Source organism: Triticum urartu, chromosome 1, assembly GCF_003073215.2.
Source record: "Triticum urartu cultivar G1812 chromosome 1, Tu2.1, whole genome shotgun sequence".
In the NCBI taxonomy this organism is placed as follows: Eukaryota; Viridiplantae; Streptophyta; class Magnoliopsida; order Poales; family Poaceae; genus Triticum; species Triticum urartu.
In genome coordinates this window covers 492,011,220-492,030,866 of record NC_053022.1, presented here as the reverse complement: position 1 = coordinate 492,030,866, position 19,647 = coordinate 492,011,220, and the positions used below count along the sequence as shown (strand labels likewise).

Below are 19,647 nucleotides of genomic sequence, written 5' to 3'. Positions count from 1 at the left end.
TGACTTTAGATGTACCTGGAATTCATTGGGCATCAGTTGTTCATACCGCTTCAACTTTATGAATCATGTCGCGTTGTCTACTATTGAGCACTCCTTATTGCGCCATCATTAGTGTCAACTATAAAGGATCAACAAGTAAGCAGCACAGATAATCAGATAATTTTGCAATTTTCTTCATGTCATGGCCTTTAGTATTAAGCAACGATTACAAGTAACGATATTGATCCAAGGTGTATAGTGTCTACACCAAATTTAATTAGGAGCGAGTCAACCATCACATCACTATCACCGGGATGTCAAGCCAGCCATGTGGTGAGAACCATGCTGCGGATGCTTGGAGGGCCAGTTAACCAATTAGCGATCATCCCGAGCACGCACCTAATCATGTATTTTCAGCAAAATTCACCTGAATATGTGTCAGCCTATCCTATATCCTATATGTGCCTGATTTTTTCCCCACATTTTCTGACACCTACAGATACGAGTTTTCAGTAAGTTTTCGCTTAAAAATAGAGTTTACGTGAAGTTGTTGCACAGGATTCACATATAATACCATGAAAATTTCCCGTAAAAAAATATACTACTACCATGAAAATTCGCTGAAAGTCAAAATCGCTGTCGGTTTCTGCACGAGATCCTTCTTGTCTTCCTCCCTTTCTTTTGTTGCGGAGAAGTCACCTTCGTCTTCTTCTCCAGCTAGTCAATCTCTTGCAAAACAAAGCAACACGAGGTGACAAATCCCAATCAAAAACCCATGCGGTGCGCCCTCCGGTCCACGCCATTAGCGAGCGACGGTTACCTACCACCTCCCGCTCAGAGGTCGGATCGCAGAGGCCGTCCCTGTCGACAGGACGCAGGCGCTAGCTAGCTGCAGAGCCCGCCAACCATGCCGGATTAATCAGGCAAGGCAACATACGGCCTACGCCCGAGTGGCGGGGCGTGAATTGCTTCATGTAGTACTAACGGTACAGCCTTGACTTTTCAGGAGCTATAATTCTGTCAGGCACATTTTAATTTCAGTTTCACGCGAGAACCGGTCCTGGCCACGGAAGAAGAAGTGGGCAGCAGAAAGACAACGCCTACCTGCCGCAGATGCGTCTGCCTTGGCCATTTGAGAAGAAGCAACGTGAGGCTGATTAGGACGGGGGAGATGGAAAGATGATAGGCACTGCCACTGCAGAAGCACTGAAGCACCAAGCATGCATGTTCTCGACCAGGAGTGCTTGGGTTAAAGGAACGGCGGATCAATGGTCAAATTCAGGAAAGAGCCCATGTGAAGCGCAGGGACACCCTGGAGTGCATCTCGCTTCGAGGGACAAGAAAGGAACCAAGCGGATTGTCAATGCCGAATCATGTATAGGTTAGATTAGCAGTGGAGTAGTGCTAGCATAGCAACATAGCATAGCGTGGATGGATGCGCACCGGCTGGCAGCGGCCAAAGCGCCGCCCTTTCTGCCGGAAAGCCGGCGAAGGCTAGCTGGATCGGCGGCTTTGCTGCTGCCGAATCATGGAGCGTTCCCAGCCGCGCGACTTATTCGTCTGGGTACCGTGCACTCCTCGCCGACGGACGGACGGACGGCTGGGAGGGAAGAAAGGCTGGCCTTTTCCGGTCCCCGGCCGCAACCACTCATCACGGGCGCCGTGCATCCGCGACGACCACCTAGTTTGGCCCATCAACTAGTACAAAATTATTGCAATCTGCCAAGATGAGGAACCAAGAATGGGCACAATTTGTACAACTAGTATTATTTTCTTTCACTTTGTGTTACAAGATCTCACAGCGACAACGAAGAACGAAAGAAGCAACGAATGTTCTGTAGTATGCACAGTTGATTCAATTACTCTGTGTTTGTGTTTGCCCACTGGGGCTAAAGAATCGCACCACGGCCTAGAATTACAAGGCATTCAGCAAGCCAAATTTTGTACAGCACAAGAATTATCTACTTTTTTGGTTGTGTTTTTCAGCGGTTCCTAAGAATGAGTTCACGACGCCGCCACGGTCGGCGGCGAGACGGTGGAGGCGGGGCAGTCCGCGTTCTGCGCCGCGTTGGCGGCCGCCCAGCGCCGGCACGTCCTGCCGAGCGACGCGGCCTTCCGGCGCGCCCGCTCCGAGCCGCTGCCCATGAGCTCCCAGATCGCCCACTCCACGCCGCTGATCGCCAGCACCTGCGACGCCGCCGCGGCCCCCGCGCGCCGGCACAGCAGCACCAGCGCCGCCGCCGCGCACTCCCGCGACCACTCCGTGCCGCGCCGCATCTCGGCCACCAGCTTCGCCACGGCGCCGTCGATGTTCACGATCGCCTCCGCCCCGCCGCGCTTGGCCAGCGACGCCAGCACCGCCGCCGCGGTCTCCTCCTCGCTGATCGCCGACAGTGCCGCCTCCGCGGCGCCCGCGCCCACCAGCTTGCCAACGTTCTCCCTCTCCGCGGACAGGCACAGCAGCGCGGCGAGAGCGTCCTTCTTGGTGCTCGGAGGGCCCGTGCGCACCAGGAGCACGACCTTCTCGATCACAAGTGGGTTCCGGCCGAGCCGGCGGCGGTACGTATGGACGGCGGACAGGCTGAGCACGGTGGCGGCGGCGTTCTCCTTCGCCCGCCATGTCGCGCCGGAGCCCATCACTTCGCAGAGGGCCGCCACCGCGCCGTCGGTGTGCATGATGCGCTTCTTGTTGGCATCGAGAATGGAGAGGTTGAGCAGCGCCGTCACGGCGTTGAGCTGCAGCGCGGCGTCCTCGGAGTTGAGCAGCGGCACGAGGAGCGGCACGGCGCCGGCCTCTCCGATGAACGCGCGGCTCTCGGAGCCGGACTTGGCGAGCAGACGGATCTCGTGCACCACGCGGTTGTCCGAACCAGGGGAGAACGAGGCCGAGAGCTTCTTCACCAGAAACGACGCGGTCATGCGCGCAGCCTCCACCGCGGCCTTGTTTGCGGCCACCGGTGGCGCCGGCTCGGGCTTGCCAGGCTCGCTGCCTTCCATGGCGACGCCATTCTCCCGGCACCACCGCGAGATCAAGTTCTTGAGCGCCTTGTTGGGCACGAGCTCCAGATTAGTCAGCACCTGGCCGGTCTTGGGGCACGTCGACTTGCCGGCGCCGAACCACCGCGTAATGGACTCGCGGTCGTACGTCTGGCCACTGGAGGACACGACGGGGTCGCGCATCAGGTCGAGAGAGATGGGGCAGCGGAAGTCCGGCGGCGGCGCCAGAGGCTCGGCGTCATCGTCGTCAGCGTCCACCTTGGAGTCCAGCGGCCGCGGCGTGGCAGCGCTGAAGAGGACGCACTTGGCGTACCGGAGGAGGCCGACGAGGGCAATCATGGCCGACGTCCACCGCTCCGCCAGCCGGTCGCCGATCTCGCGCTCCAAGATCTCGATCTCCTGGCTGCAGCTGGCGGGGTCGTTGATGGCCACCTCCTCGAGGATGGCCTCCAGGCGCTCCCTCTCCGGCACGATCTCCCGCTCGACCTCCTGTATGAGCGCCAGCACGCTGGCCTTGAGCTCCTGCTCGGCCGCGGCCTCGGGCGCGGGGCGCCGGCACTGGCGCGACGCGAGCGTGAGGAGGTCGGCCACGTCGTCAGCAAGCCCGAGCTCGCCAACGGGGAGAATATCGAGCAGCGTGGCGAGGTCGTGCTGCAGCTCGCGCACGCGCGCGGCGACGTCGTCGGACTGGAGCAGCAGGCGCATGCGGCTGCGCGCGGAGCAGTCGGCCACGACGGCCTTGAAGCGCTGCAGCACGAGCAGCACCTCGCGGAGGCAGAGCGAGGCGGACCTTGGCATCCCGGCGCCCGCGCCCAGCGCGAGCAGCAGGTCGTCAAACACGGCGACGAGGAGGCGCGCCCGGCGGGACACGGACGCGAAGACGGCCCGGAGGAACGGCGCCGGCGGGTCGGCGGCGGCCAGGTCGCGCGCCAGGCGGCGCAGGGAGCGGAGGATGTCCGCGTCGGGCGCCGACGAGGAGTAGGGCGAGGAGGACGGCTCGGCCGTGCTGGCCATTGCGGCAACCAGACTCAGAGGGCGGCGACGGAGGCGTGAAGGCTTTGGATGGCGTCGGGTTGAATGAATGAATGAATGGGATGCCGATGGAGTGCGGCGATGGATGAGAACGGAGAATGGAGATGAGACGAAGTGGAGGGCGGGCGCGGGTATATATACGAGCGCGACGTGTTGGCGCGTGGAGCGGTGGAGAACCGGAGAAGAAGGCGGAAGGAATCGTCCCGACTTCCGTGGACCGTGACGCGAGGCTGATTGCCCGTCTCATCTCAGCCGTTTTGTTTATTGTTTTTTCATGCCTTAGCGGTGTTATTTTCGCTTATTTTATCGGCGCTATTGTTTGAAGGAAGGAAGATGTCAGTTAGTGGCATGTGGAGCGCTGGATCGGGGGCGATGGACGGTCGGGATGGGTTGTTGGGGTGTGGGGTGGATTGGTGACCCGGCTTGGGTCCGGCAGTTGAAGCGGCCTGACCTCCTCACGTGCCTGATCAATGTGCAGGCCGGGTTTATGGTTGGAAATCGTCTTAAGCATGTGGCTGCGTTGCACAGTGACACGGTCCGTGCGGTTCTACTCTTTCATTTCATCGGCGTCGCGACTGTATCAACTTTTCTCTCCTCAGAAAATGCACGACCATATCAACTTTGGGTTTTTGAAGCGGAGATGATTGCACTATTACTACCAAATCATACTCCTAAATGACACTGGTAGCACATTGTCTGTTCAAGTTCTACTGGTAGGATATTCCAGAGGGCTCGTACGTGTGCATTTTCGACAACTTTGGGGACGCCGCATGATAAAGGGCGGCAACCGCATACTATTCACACGCCCAAGTTTGTATTCCTGTGCAAGTTACGTATTTAACATGTGTGTGCATGTTTTTCTCTGTTGGACAAGTCGATTCCCTCCGATGCCATACTTACTTGTCTACAAGACTAACATCGTAGATCCCTTCAAAAAAAAAAAAAAGACTAACATCGTAGACAAAGGGTGGGCATCCAGCTGGGTCGATCGTGATGCCACATTTTTGCATCGGCCGTCTTCTAATCTACTTCATCCGTTCGGAATTATTTGTTTCGAATATGGATGTATCTAGAACTAAAATACGTCTAGGTACATTCATTTTCGGCCACAAGTAATTCTGAACGAAAGGAGCAGCTAGTTAGTTTGCTCATGAAGTTCACGCCCACGCAAAAGCTCAGCTACGCTTCCAAATCCGGCACACAAGGCATGGTTGGGATGGCCAACAAAAATGGTGCATACACCAAAGTGGATGGTATTAAAACCAGATTGGCAGCCGTTGTACATCAATTTTCGCGACGAGTAATTTAAAACGGAAAGAGTAGAAAGTGGCAAGCCGAGAGCAACGAAAGAAGGCGACGGACAAAGGCGACATTCACGTCAGAGATAGCTGGCCGGGATTAACAGTCGCTCGCCTCGCCAGAGCCGGATTCCGCACAGCACCGCAGCCATGCATGAACCCATCCGCGCACGGCACGGGACGGCGCACGAGCACGTACGCGCAGCGGCGGTCAATTTTACACGGAGCCGGCAATAAAATACCGCCCCGAAAAGTTGCTCCCAGAAAAGCGGGCAAGTTCTTCCAGCCCGCCCGCCCGGCCACCCAACACTTGCCGTAAATCTTCATTGTTCGTGATTAAAATAATCAAAGCTTGAGCATCAGCGCACACCGGCCTGGGTAGGAGTAGTAAAAAAACGGAGGCTTTGTTATCGAGATGGCCTTTTGACTTGATCCGATCCTGGCGCGAGGGTGTGGAGAACTGGCCTCGTGGCGGCAGGGGAAGCGGCCTTTGACCCCGGGCGTGCACGTTTACCACTCCCTGTCGCCGCTGGCCGGTACTAATCCGGTGGCCCGCGGTCACCTCCAGCTAATAATCCCCGACGCGATCCAGCGAGATACGGCCGGCGCGTCGGTGTCGCTTGCGCACGTCGTCGACCGGCGTACTGGCGGACGTGCAAGCCACGCCGCCCGGCTGCCACGGCGCCGAACGTCGCCGTTGCCGCCGCGTGACCTCGGCGGCCCGCAACCGCGCGCGAGCGCGACGGCTGACAGCTGAGGAAAAGACGGGCGGTAAAAGTAAAACAGCGTCGCGGGTTCTTTTCTTCTGGACGAAGGTACGGCGGCCGGCCGGCCGTCCGGCCGGCGGCTGATTCTGTGGCTCGCCGTGGCTGATGACAAGTCCTAGGTCGTAGTAAGCGGTGAGAGCGACGGGGCTTTCTCCGGACGTGTGTGGTGATGGCGAAGCGGAGGAAGAATGGCCCGCGCGTGGAGGACGACGGGAGTGTCTGCGACTGTCCACGCGCTGCTACTGACGGCACCGCCGCGTCGTGATTGGGAGATCTGGAATAATGCGGGTTGCCAGCGTGCCGTAGCGGCGTCGGCTTGGACCATTCGACCGTTCCGTGGAACCTAGTGGGATAGCGGCAGTGTGCCCTTGCGGTCCATTCCATTTCCATGGAAGGATACACGGAGCTCTTTTTTTCAAAACAAAGTAATATATGGAGCTGCCAATTTATCGATGGCGCAAATCCTATCTTGCATGGCCGACCAAGCGAAGAACTTCACTTTGAACGACGCCCAGGCCTTCCAAACTCCTTCTCCGGCGCCTAATCCTGCTTCTCCTCTTCCTCCTCCGGAGAGTCCGGAGGCAGGCCGGCTCCATTGCGAGCGGCACGCCGTGCCTTCATCTCTGCTCGACGCTGCGGGGTCAGCATCTTGTAGTAGGTATCCTAAAACAGTCCGTTGCTACCAATGAACGGCGAGGTTGGAGCAGAATAGGGCGTCGTCAGGGTAGTGGTTGTGGCGTAGACTGGAGTGAGAAGCAGGAAATGGGGACAACTAGGGTTGTGAGGCTTGTCGTACAATTGACGGGTTTCTGCGCGTTTTCACGAGAATCCCACCTGTCAGTCCTATTTGGGGCACACGTCTAAGGATTTTTTTTTTCAAAACTGTGATGATTTTTATAGCAAATTCGGAATCTATACGTTCTCACACAAGAAAATCAAAACTAGCACCCTGTCGGCCTCCAGTTGGCCGAAGAGGGGCTCTTCCGCCTGCGGTTGACCGAAGTGGGCTTTTCAGCCTCCCGTTGGCTGAAGAGTACCCCAACTGGACCGAAGAGTACTCTTTGGTCTACCGTTGGCCGAAGAGTGCTCTTTGGTCATCCGTAGGCCGAAGAGTACTCTTTGGGGCCCAAGGCCTAGCATAGGCAAAAGAGCGCAGCCATGCAGTTTCGGCCTCCTGTTAATGCGAAAAGTTGGGACCCGAGGACTCTTCGGCCTACGGTTGACCAAAGAGTGCTCTTCGGCCTACGGTAGACCAAAGAGTCCTTTTCAACTCAGTTGGGGCACTCTTCGACCAACGGGAGGCTGAAGAGCCCACTTCGGTCAACCGCAGGCGGAAGAGCCCCTCTTCGGCCAACTGGAGGCCGACGGGGTGCTACTTTTGATTTTGGTGCGTGAGAACGTATAGATTCCGAATTTGCTATAAAAATCATCACAGTTTTGAAAAAAGCGCTTTCGGTCCTTCACATATACATCCGTCCCAGATATGGGTTGTGGATAAGGGGTGCCGGACAAGTCAAACATATACGGCCGCTTTTAGGGGTCCAGTTAGGTCGCATTTTCACGACCAGGCCGTCCACCTAGACGTACAGGAAGGATATGAAGGGTCCGGTTACAGATTCTCTAAACCCCTAAATTTTTTGTATTTTGCCTGCCAAAAATGTTATAAACATGTAAACACTTCTTAATTAATTAGATTGAACAAAACCTTTCTCTGCGTTTAGAAAAAACTCGGACAACAACGTTGTTGTTTTTAGACTCATTCTTCTATTTTCGTACTTCATTTCTTATTATATATAAACGAAATTGGCACTAGCGCACTCGTAAGAGATGACACTTATTCAGAGTGCATATTTTGAACTTGTCAATTACTCATTTCTAGAAGTAGAAAATCTGGTGAGTCACTTTATACTACTCCAAGTTTGTTCCCTGTTGCGTTAATTTTGTTATTGCATGTTGTGTTAAAAACACTCTTATATTATGAGACGGAGGGAGTGCTGACTTGCTTTGAAGTGCATGTCAATAGAAGCAACGCATATGCTAGCGTCTGAGGGTGTGTCGACCTAGCCAGCCGCCGCCTCTTGACCTAGCCAACCGCCGCCTCCAAAAAGCTAGGGTAGTTCGCCTCCCGCCGGCGCCGGCGCCGGTCCGTCCCGTCTCCGATGGCCTTAGGATCTTGCCCCTTGCCGGTGAGAGGGCTCTGTTTTTAGATCTTTTTTCGAGCTTTGTTAGGGTTTGTGTCCTTCTCAGGTAGACGAGGCGGCGACGGCTCCCTGAAGATGGAATAAAGGTCTCCCCGCCTAGCCCCCGTTCCGGTAATGCGTCTAGCGTTATCAGTGGGCGTGTGGAGGTGTGTCTCCGACGGATCTGTCTTTGGTGGATTTGCACGGATATGTTCGTCGTTCGTTTTCGTTCTTGTCTCTTCAGGTTGGATCATTTTGATCTACACTCTTCATCTGCGGTGGTTGCTGTTCTGGTGTGTTGATTCTACGAGGCCTTAGCACGACGACTTCCTGACTGTCTATTACAACAAGGTTTGTCCGGCTCCGGCGAGGGAGGGGCGATAACAGCGGCGCGCCTTCGGCTCGTTTCAGTGCTTGTAGTCGTCGCTAGATGGTCTATGAAAGTGGATGTAATTTTTATCATTTCTAGTGTTCGTTGTACTATCATGACTGAAGATGAATAGATTGGAAGTTTTCCCGTAAAAAATAAATAAAAATAGAAGCAACGCATGAAAAGGAATAGACTAGCGTGTTTGTCATTCTCTAGCAACTTGCGCATAGAAATGTGGAGAGCTTTCATCAGCCTCGGATATATGAGCATAGCCTCAGATCTGAAAGTCCTCAGTTAGACCTGAAAATTTGGACTATAAAAAGTCTGCCTTATATAATAATTCAGTTCTTGATCTTTCATGTCATTAAATTACTTGCAACTTGCAGGAAAATGTGCCGACAGCTCAAGGTATTGGAGCATCAATAAACGTTAGCGGAGGTGCGAAACAAGTGTTTGATTATTGTAGGGTCCGAATAACTGCCACACGTGTGGCATGGACGCGAACCCGCCCGCACGCCTCGTGTGGCATGGACGGGAACCGGCCCACACGACCACGTCCGCGCGCACAAAAGCACGGCCCGCACGTCCGGTGTGTGGCAACCCCGCCCGCACTGCCCCGTCCGGGCCAGACGACCCGCTGCCCGCACGACCCAGCCGTTCCCGGCCTCCGATCCATCCCCTCTGTCGTCTGCCGCCATCTGAAGGAAATATGCCCTAGAGGCAATAATAAAGTTATTATTTATTTCCTTATATCATGATAAATGTTTATTATTCATGCTAGAATTGTATTAACCGGAAACATAATACATGTGTGAATACATAGACAAACAGAGTGTCACTAGTATGCCTCTACTTGACTAGCTCGTTAATCAAAGATGGTTATGTTTCCTAACCATGAACAAGGAGTTGTTATTTGATTAACGGGATCACATCATTAGGTGAATGATCTGATTGACATGACCCATTCCATTAGCTTAGCACCCGATCGTTTAGTATGTTGCTATTGCTTTCTTCATGACTTATACATGTTCCTATGACTATGAGATTATGCAACTCCCGTTTGTCGGAGGAACACTTTGTGTGCTACCAAACGTCACAATGTAAATGGGTGATTATAAAGGTGCTCTGCAGGTGTCTCCAAAGGTACATGTTGGGTTGGCGTATTTCGAGATTACGATTTGTCACTCCGGTTGTCGAAGATGTATCTCTGGGCCCTCTCGGTAATACACATCACATAAGCCTTGCAAGCATTGCAACTAATGAGTTAGTTGCGAGATGATGTATTATGGAACGAGTAAAGAGACTTGCCGGTAACGAGATTGAACTAGGTATTGAGATACCGACGATCGAATCTCGGGCAAGTAACATACCGATGACAAAGGGAACAACGTATTTATTATGCGGTCTGACCGATAAAGATCTTCGTAGAATATGTAGGAGCCAATATGAGCATCCAGGTTCCGCTATTGGTTATTGACCGGAGACGTGTCTCGGTCATGTCTACATTGTTCTCGAACCCGTAGGGTCCGCACGCTTAAGGTTTAGATGACAGTTATATTATGAGTTTATGAGTTTTGATGTACCGAACTTAGTTCGGAGTCCCGGATATGATCACGGACATGATGAGGAGTCTCGAAATGGTCGAGACATAAAGATTGATATATTGGACGGCTATATTCGGACACCGGAAGTGTTCCGGATGATTTCGGAGAAAACCGGAGAGCCGGAGGGTTACCGGAACCCCCCCGGGAGAAGTAATGGGCCATATGGGCCTTAGTGGAGAGAGAGAGGGGCAGCCAAAGGTGGGCCGCGCGCCTCCTCCCCCCTGGTCCGAATTGGACTAGGAGAGGGGGGCGGCGCCCCCCTTTCCCTCTCCCTCCCTACTTCTTTCCCCCTCCTAGTAGGAGTCCTACTCCTACTAGGAGGAGGACTCCTCCTTGGCGTGCCATAGAGGCCGGCCGGCCTCCTCCCCTTGATCCTTTAAATACGGGGGCAGGGGGCACCCCATGACACACAAGTTGATCCACGTGATCATATTCTTAGCCGTGTGCGGTGCCCCCTTCCACCATAGTCCTCGATAATATTGTAGCGGTGCTTAGGCGAAGCCCTGCGACGGTAGTACATCAAGATCGTCACCACGCTGTCGTGCTGACGGAACTCTTTCCCGACACTTTGCTGGATCGGAGTCCGGGGATCGTCATCGAGCTGAACGTGTGCTAGAACTCAGAGGTGCCGTAGTTTCGGTGCTTGATCGGTCGGGCCGTGGAGACGTACGACTACATCAACCAAACGCTTCCGTTGTCGATCTACAAGGGTACGTAGATCACACTCTCCCCCTCTCGTTGCTATGCATCACCATGATCTTGCATGTGCATAGGAATTTTTTTGAAATTACTACGTTCCCCAACACCATCGTCCCCCACCTCTCGAACCCCGACCTCCGTCGCCGGCCATCTCTGGTTGCCATGGCAACCAGGGCAGATCCGTAGGGCGCTCCCACCGCAAACCACACCCCAATCCTCCCCACCCCACCCCCCACTCCAACCCAGCCCTCCAGAGACGATCATCTAAAACCAGGTGAAATCTCCCGATCTCATCCTTCTCATCCTTAAGGCTGAAAATCTCTCAATCTTGTACTGGGTCCATGCTATAGGGGTAGAACACTGCATGGTTCAGTGTATATTCGCAATTGCCAGGCAGAATACACCAGATCTGCCATGTACTACGTTTGAGATTAACTTAAGTTCATAGTTTAATTGACGCAAGTAGTTGGGTATGAAATGGATGAGTAGGAATCCCTAAAAAAGGGCAGGAAGGACAATTTTTGGAACGAAGGGGGTGGGAAAAATTAATTGCCACTTGTGTATAACGACAGTTGCCACCTTTCGTTGTCAGTAGCTGCCACCTATTTTGACCTGTTGCTTGCCATCCCTATCTTCTATGTGCAAGCAGCAGAAGAATACAATTCTTGTGGATTGTTGATGCCTTCTTGTTCATCCAGTGATTGAGAACACATCGGAAAGAAGCGAGACACGGAAAGAATGAATCACGAAGATGGCGCTGATGCTTGGGGTTCTCAAAGGCCAAAAACGCCCCCTTGGAATGCATCAGAGTACAGTCAACTCATCTCTGCAGGGCCGTTGCTGCCACTACTAGAATAGTATGCAGGCATAGGTATGATGCGTGATAACAAAAGAAGAGAACAGTTGCCATCTTCGCAACGATGAAGATGACATTCTACTTATGTCATACACTGTCATTTTTTCGCAGGTTCTTATGACCAAAACACTCATAGGGGGCCCCCGTGGCAAGTTCAGTCACAAGGCGCTAACACTGACAAATGTACGGGCAGCCAACTTCAACTAGCTAGTATGGCTAATTAAGGTAATGCAAAACGAAAAAAGAGCACATACTGCTGTGGACATGAAAAATGAACATGCAAAAAAACTGGCAAAAGGACTCTATCACGGGTGAAAATGCAGAGCCTTCATGCAGCATGTGGCATCAGGCAGCACCCATGTACCTGCCATCGACGTCATACACAGGTGAGTCCATAAAAAAAGTGAAGTTGCGGATGCTCAATTAGCAGAAGGAGCATAGTTGACAACTACAATTGCCATGACTAGACATCTATAGTTGCCATGAATTAAAAACTACACTTCTCATCCCTGGACAACTGTTGTTGCCATCCCTAGACACCTGCAGTTGCCATGCCAGTGCAACTACATTTGCCATGCCATGGCAACTGCAGTTGCCATGAAGGAACAACTGTGGTTGCCATACCGATGCAACTACAGTTGCCATGCCAGTAAAACTGCAGTCGCCACATCAGGGGCAACTGCAGTTGCCGTGCTAGCACAAAACTGCATTTGCCATGAATTGACCAACCACTACTATGCTTACAGGTTATTACGCTAGTGGTAAACCGACAAACGTCTCGTGGCAAGCTTCACAAATTGCAGGTGGAGCACGTCATTATGGTGTCACAGACCACACAAGATGGTCAAATGCATCACAACAAGGTAAGGAAAAAACTGAACCACAAAAAATAGCGCTACATTTGTTATTTGTAGTTATTTGTAGGCAAAACAAATAGTTGCCATGTTTGTTGAACAGTAGCTGCCATGACTGGTACCACAAAAAACAGCTGCCATACATGTCCACGCGCAGACTCACGGCTTGCTGTTTGAAATGATGTCATGCCAAATCACTCGAAGATGGTGTGATCTGTTGCGATACACATGTTATCCAAACAAAAATCTTACTCTCGTACCTGTTTTTTCTATTACAGGGCCTACAACTACACTGAACAGCGGCGCGGGGACATCTACGGCGGGGAGCTCTGAGCGCACGGAAGACGCGTTCCACCAGCCAGCAGACAATCATGCTGCAAACAATTTCGAGTCAAAGTCGGGAATGGCAATCATTCCAGCAATGCCGACAAGCACCCCTTTGAACACAAGCACTGGCAACACTCAAGTAGATGGAACTGCCGCCGATACTGAAGTGAATGATGAAACTGACGACGACGCACAAGAGGATGAAGATGGTGGGCAATCAGAGATCATGGTACCTCAGCCACCGTACATTGGGCAGAGATTTGAATCGTTCGAACAAGCAAAGGAATACTACCAGACATATGCAAAGTTCCATGGATTTGCGGTCAACACCGAGTACCATAGGAAAATTAAGAAAACTAACGAGTACAGCAGAGGTGAGATGAGGTGCCACAAGGCACGGAGGAACAAGAAGGGGAAAGGTGTTGCGCCTGCCGTTCCGGAACGAAAGAGAGGTATCATTCTCAAGACTGAGTGCCCTGTCCGGTATAAGCTAAACGTAGATGGAGCACAGTGGGTGGTCAATGAATATTTTGACGAACACAACCACCAACTCATAAAGAAGTTCGACCTGGTAAAATTTCTGACCGCCCACAGAGGGTTCACCCCCGTCGAAAGGCAATTCGTAAAGCTGCTACATGATTGTAATGTCGGTCCATCAAGAATGGTACAGATACTATCTCTCATCCACAGCAAAAAGGGGACTCTGAGTAGCATGCCGTACATACCAGCTGACGTCACAAACCTACAGGCCAAGTACCGTAGAGAGAGCAAGTTGGCAGACATAGAGGCCACAATGGCCTACTTCGATGAAAAAGCGAAGAAAGATCTAGATTTCTTCTACAGGATATGGTTGGACGATGAGGACCGTGTCAGGAACATGTATTGGGTGAATGGTGCTGCAAGGAGAGCCTACAAACATTTCCGAGATTGCATTTCATTCGACGCGACGTACCTCACCAATATGTACAAGATGCCATGCGCTCCGTTCATAGGAATAAATAACCACAATCAGTCGTTGTAGTTCGGCTGCGGGCTCGTCCGGAACGAAGACACGGATGGATACGTTTGGCTGTTCAAGACCTTCTTGGAGTGCATGGATGGACTTGCTCCGATGAACATAATAACAGACCAAGATTTCAGCATGCGTGCAGGCATAGAGGACGTCTTTCCGTTGGCAGTGCACAGGCACTGCAGGTGGCACATTATAAAGAAGGCTGAGGAGATGCTAGGACTGTTCTTTGCTGACCGTCCAGAGCTGCACAAGGCATTCGAGCTGTGCGTGGACCACAGCTTGACGGTGGAGGATTTTGAAAGGAGCTGGATGTCCATGACTAAAACACATCAAGTCCAAAACAACGAGACTCTTGTTAGCCTGTGGGAGAAGCGAATGTACTAGGTGCCGGCCTACTTCATGCAGTGCTTCTTTCCCTTTCTACAGACTACGCAGCGCAGCGAGGGGTTCAATGCTGTTTTGAAGCGGTACGTCAGCCCTGGCAACTCATTGCTATAGTTTGCCAAGCAGTACACAGCTTTGCAACAAAAAATTCTGGGATCTGAGCTACAGCAAGAAGCGACCACGGCACTAAAGCAGCCAAAATTGCTAACGTATTTACCGATAGAGAGGCAAATGAGCAAGATATACACCAACAAGATCTTTAACAAGTAAGTCAGTTGCGTTACAGTCTTATTTGCAGAAAAAGCACCAAGTCAGTAGGTGCCTTATAGAGTGCAATGCAGTTGCCATGATGTGCAGTTGCCATGTTTAATGAAATACTGTTTGCCATGCTTACTCAGCTGCATGTTGCCATGCTCAATGAAAATTATGTTTTGCCATGCTTGCTCGGGTGCATTTTCCTTGTTGAATGAAGTTCTGTTGCCATGTTTAATGCACTGTGCTTCCATTGGGGCATGTTGGCATGCAAATGCCAATGTCAACTGGAAAAATGTTATATTGGCGACACATATGCCGAAATGCAGTTGCCATGTTTAATAAAATGCATCTGCCATGTTTGTTGAAATGCAATTGACATGTTTACTCAACTGTAGATGCCATGTTTAAATAAAAGGGCAGTTGCCATGTCTTATGCAATGTGCTTCCATTGGGGAATGTTGGTGTGGAAAAATGATGATGTCCAGTTGAAAATGTACTACAGTTGCCATGTCTAGTGTACTACAGTTGCCATGTCTAGTGTACTGCATTTGCCATGTCTAGTGTACTGCATTTGCCATGTTCAACGTACTATATTTGCCATGTTCAATGAAATATGTTTGCCATCTTCAAACAAAATGTATTTCTATTTCCATGACAACATAAGGTGGTATAAGAAAAGAGCGCACGATAGTTTAACAGAAAACACACAAAACTTGCAGATTCCAGGAAGAAATAAAGCATGCCAGCATGTTCATGGCTTTCCAGGTGGACGAACATATGTTCAAGGTGTGTTCTATTTTGGGCATGTCAGATTCAGAACCTGAAGACCCGGACAAAGGAAGGAACTACTTCGTCAAAGCCTTGATAGGCGAAGGCGAGTACTACTGCCAATGCTGCAAGTTCGAACGGGACGGCATTGTGTGCTGTCACATACTAAAAGTAATGGACATGAACGCTGTGACACGGATGCCCCGCCATTTCATAAGGCGACGATGGACTTGGGACGCTGACGACGCGTTGGCGCCATAGACAACACATGCAGTTTTGGCTATGCATGACGAGAGACCTGAGTCAACCATGGAAGCCGTGAGGCACGTTGTGCTGACAAAGAACTATGCTGAGCTAATTGATGAAGCGTGCAAGAGTGATGAGACAGCGAGAGTCACAGAAAAACACAGGAAGGCACTGAAAAGAGAGCTTGATGAGATCAAGAAGAGGAAAGCTGAGGAAGCCTTACACCGGTTCCCCTGCACATCGAGTGTGCCTTCATCCACGGGGCCATCATCTGAAAACTCGGAGATAGGATCTGGAACAGCAAACACACAGACCCAGGTCAGAAACCCACCCCGTTCTATCACAAAGGGTCGTCCAAGAGAGATAAGGTACAAGTCGGGATTGGAGATCCAAGCAAAACACAAGAAAATGAAGAAAGGGGCGGGCAATCCATGAGCAAAAATTGGGGCGATGTGACATGGTCCTTGTGGACATTTTGTTTTGTACCCTAGATGATGAGAATTTTTTTAAAAAAAATTGGGAGAATGACTCTTGAGGGGCATCAGAAGTGGAAGGAAAATTCATTGAATGGATAAATGCAGTTGCCATGTTATGGGTACTTAATCTGCCATGTTATGTGTAGTTAATCTGCCATGTTATGTGTAGTTGGTCTGCCATGCAATTTTATACTAAATATGCCATGCTATTTTATACTAAATATGACATGCTATTTTATACTAAATATGCCATGCTAGTTGTACTGGATCTACCATTTTAGTTGTACTGGATCTGCCATGTTAGTTGTACTATATCTGCCATGTTAATTATGCTGGATCTGCCATGTTGTTTGTACTGTATCTGCCATGTTAGCTGTACTGAAAATATGCCATGGTATTTGTAATGACTCTGCATGGCATATATTTTTGTGACAATACGACGCGGTTTAGAGACACATAGTGTGTTGTGTGCAAATGTATGGGAAACAAGTTGGAAAAGCGTAACGTGCATAAATCGCAGCAAAGGTTGTGGCTACATGATCAACCTACCCATGCTAGCTGGTGCAGTTAGCGATGAAAAAGAAGAAGCAAAACAGCCAAAATGAAAAATGACGATGACTTTCACTACCCATGTCTGATGAACTACATTTGCCATCTTTTTTAAAACATCGTAGACGCATTCGAAACAGCAAACCGGTGCTAGAAACGATGAAACCATTGTAATAATGATAAACATAAAAACATATCTGCTGTAATGCCTAAAATAGGTTCACGTCCACACATATATTACAGAAACTATTCAAATGTCACTCACACACCACCACTACATAGTTAGGCTACGTGGGGTTGCAGTCATAACATAGCACACAAACATAGTTTTCAACGAGAAACAAAGAGATAGTACCTTACATTCCTCGGCAACAGAATGTAAGGTATGCGTCCGGTGTGTAACGCCACGTGGTCACTTGTACTTCTTGATGACTTTCTTGACAGCTTCCTCCACGAACTCGCGTGCTCCGGACCGCTTGTTGAAATGTTCAGTCGTCAACCAGTTCCATGTGTAGATTTTTCGGAGCTCAACGACCGTTGCAGCTGTGATAGGGGGGACAATTCTGCCTTCCCACTTTGAAAAGTATTCTAGCGCGTGAAAGCCACAGTCCGTCCTGCACGAGGAAAAGAGTCAGCTGAACACGCAAAAAGGACAGTCATAACAAAGATAGACTTCAATTCAGATGTGACAACAAAAGAGGGGTTGGATTGATGTAAATGGCACATGAAGGAAGGAAGAAATTACGTGTTCCCTTGCTTCGCAGTCGCCACATACTCAGTCGGGAAATGCCTGGTCTGGACCTTTGAATGTTCGTAGTGACAGTTCCATGTCTCTTTGAGGTTGTTAATGAAGAATTCGGCATGCGTAGTAAGGTCTGCATCAGCTTCCAAACGGATTGAATCAAGCACCTCAAAACGTCGGTTCTTCAGGTCAAGACAGATCGCATAGTGGTGACCACACTTGTCGTGTGGGTCATGTGGTGCAAGCTCCTAGAACATGGGGAACATGACCTGCATTTAAAAGTGAAGAAATGAGAAGCAGAGTTCACATAAAGAACAGCAGAGGGACAAAAAAATTAGAATCACGTAGAATGTTTGGTTATGGGTGAGGGTAGTTGAAAGAAAGTTGCCGTCCATGTATGAACAAAATGTGCCGTGTATTTTACTATCAAGTTGCCACATAGTTTGCACGTGATGCTAAAATTAAGAAGTCAGTGTGCACGGCAGCTGTTGCCACATGAAAACATCTGCCACATAAACACAAGTGCATATGATGGCAAAAAACCACACCATGTGAAAAAACATTGCAGACAGGGAAGGAGTACTCACATATTTCTTCAGTGTGAGCTTGAATTCACCGTGTTGAGCAAAATTCTTTCTCGGGATTTTGTGGTGGAAGTCACCATCCCATATTTTGCAGGTCACACTGTAATGCATGATTATCTTATCGGCACACACATCGGTGTGATTGTTGATGTAGTCGATCCCGCATGCAACTACATTCGTCGACATTTTACCGTTTGGCCTCACGGACTCGGCAAGATCACCCAGCTCGACGTACGTTGCTCCGCATTAAATGACTTTGGTTCTGTCCAAACATAAGCTGTATGAAAACGATATGACATGGAATAATCATGCCTACTAAGTAAAAAAATATATGAAAGAACTAAAACGTAAGCGGATCGTGTATAGAAAGTACGAAGAAGATGAATGGTAAAAAAGGAGCAAAGCAAAACGAGAGATTATGGGGTGTGGTCATTTACGCTTCCAGCTCCTTCATGTGCTTGCTGCTGGCCCTCGCATTTCCAAACCGCTTGACGATATCGTACATCTAGGTTTGTTCCTTAGTGGCCCTGAATTCGGGCTCGTAGTCTTCCACGGGAGGTGGGTGAACTACCCTCTGCTGCCTCACAGAACCAGGAGTGGCACTCCTAATGGTATCCTCAGATACCGTATCTGCAGGCACGTTGGAACTTGATTGCCCTTGCCCTCGTAAGGACCTCCTCTGCAATGCTGCCTCCTCAATCATGCGGTAAGCTTCGTCAAGTGACGGTGAAATCTCCTCAGGGGTGGCTGCAATGATAAAAAAAGTGGGTTAGGATACCTAGAAAATCAAAAACAGATGGATTGTGAGAAGATAGGGTGCATGATGTGAGATGTAGGTTGAAAAAGTGGGGCAGTTGCCATGTGTGGTCCAACTACAGTGGCCATGTCATAGCAACTACAATTGTCATATAGTTGCACTGTAGTTGCCATCTAGTTGGACTGTAGTTGCCATGTCACAGCAACTACATTTGCCATGTTGTGTCAACTCCACTTGCCATGTGATTGCCGTATGAAAAAATGCAGCATGGAAACAAAAAATGCAGGCGACATGGTGTGGCAAATCCAGTTGCCATGTGTAATGCACTATATTTGCCATGTGACAGCAACTATAGTTGCCATGTTGAATCAACTTCAGTTGCCACATGGTTGCCCAAATGTCAAATGCAGCATGGCAGCAAAAAAATGTAGGTGACATGGTGCATCAAATCCAGTTGCCATGTCATCACATGTCAGTTGCCATCACAAGTGAGAACCCCCAAAATATATGATTGGGACAAAAGGCAAACTACAAAGATGTATACAAGAAAAATCATAAGGACATGACAAGTGTACCTTGCACAATCGGCTCTGCGAACTTGACAACCTTCCTGCCCTCGACCATTGGCTGCGCCATCATTGCGGGCATGCCTCCTAGGAAAGCAAAGGCAACAGACATAGGATCTTGCACCACCGGTTGATCTTGACTGATGCCAAGGCTGAAGCTCGGTGGGGTAAAGGCCATTGGGTGCCTCTCATTCCTACTGGCCGGACCACGAATGACTTGCGGGGCAGAATCCAAGGGTGAAAGATCGACAAACATATCTGAATCGGCCGCTACAGAATGATCGGCCTTATTTTTGCAGGGCGGGGCGTGTTGTCAGCGGTATCAGCCGCAGCTTTCATGACAAT

At 50.4% G+C, this 19,647-nt stretch overlaps 1 protein-coding gene across 1 annotated transcript; it reads right to left on the bottom strand.

Moving 5' to 3' along the window:
- Positions 1 to 1,730: 1,730 nt before the first annotated feature.
- LOC125521645 (U-box domain-containing protein 16-like) lies at positions 1,731 to 4,131 on the bottom strand. The gene has a single exon (XM_048686707.1). The coding sequence runs from the start codon at positions 3,988 to 3,990 to the stop codon at positions 1,984 to 1,986; it is 2,007 nt and encodes a 668-aa protein (XP_048542664.1). The 5' UTR covers positions 3,991 to 4,131; the 3' UTR covers positions 1,731 to 1,983.
- Between the last annotated feature and the right edge of the window lie 15,516 nt (positions 4,132 to 19,647).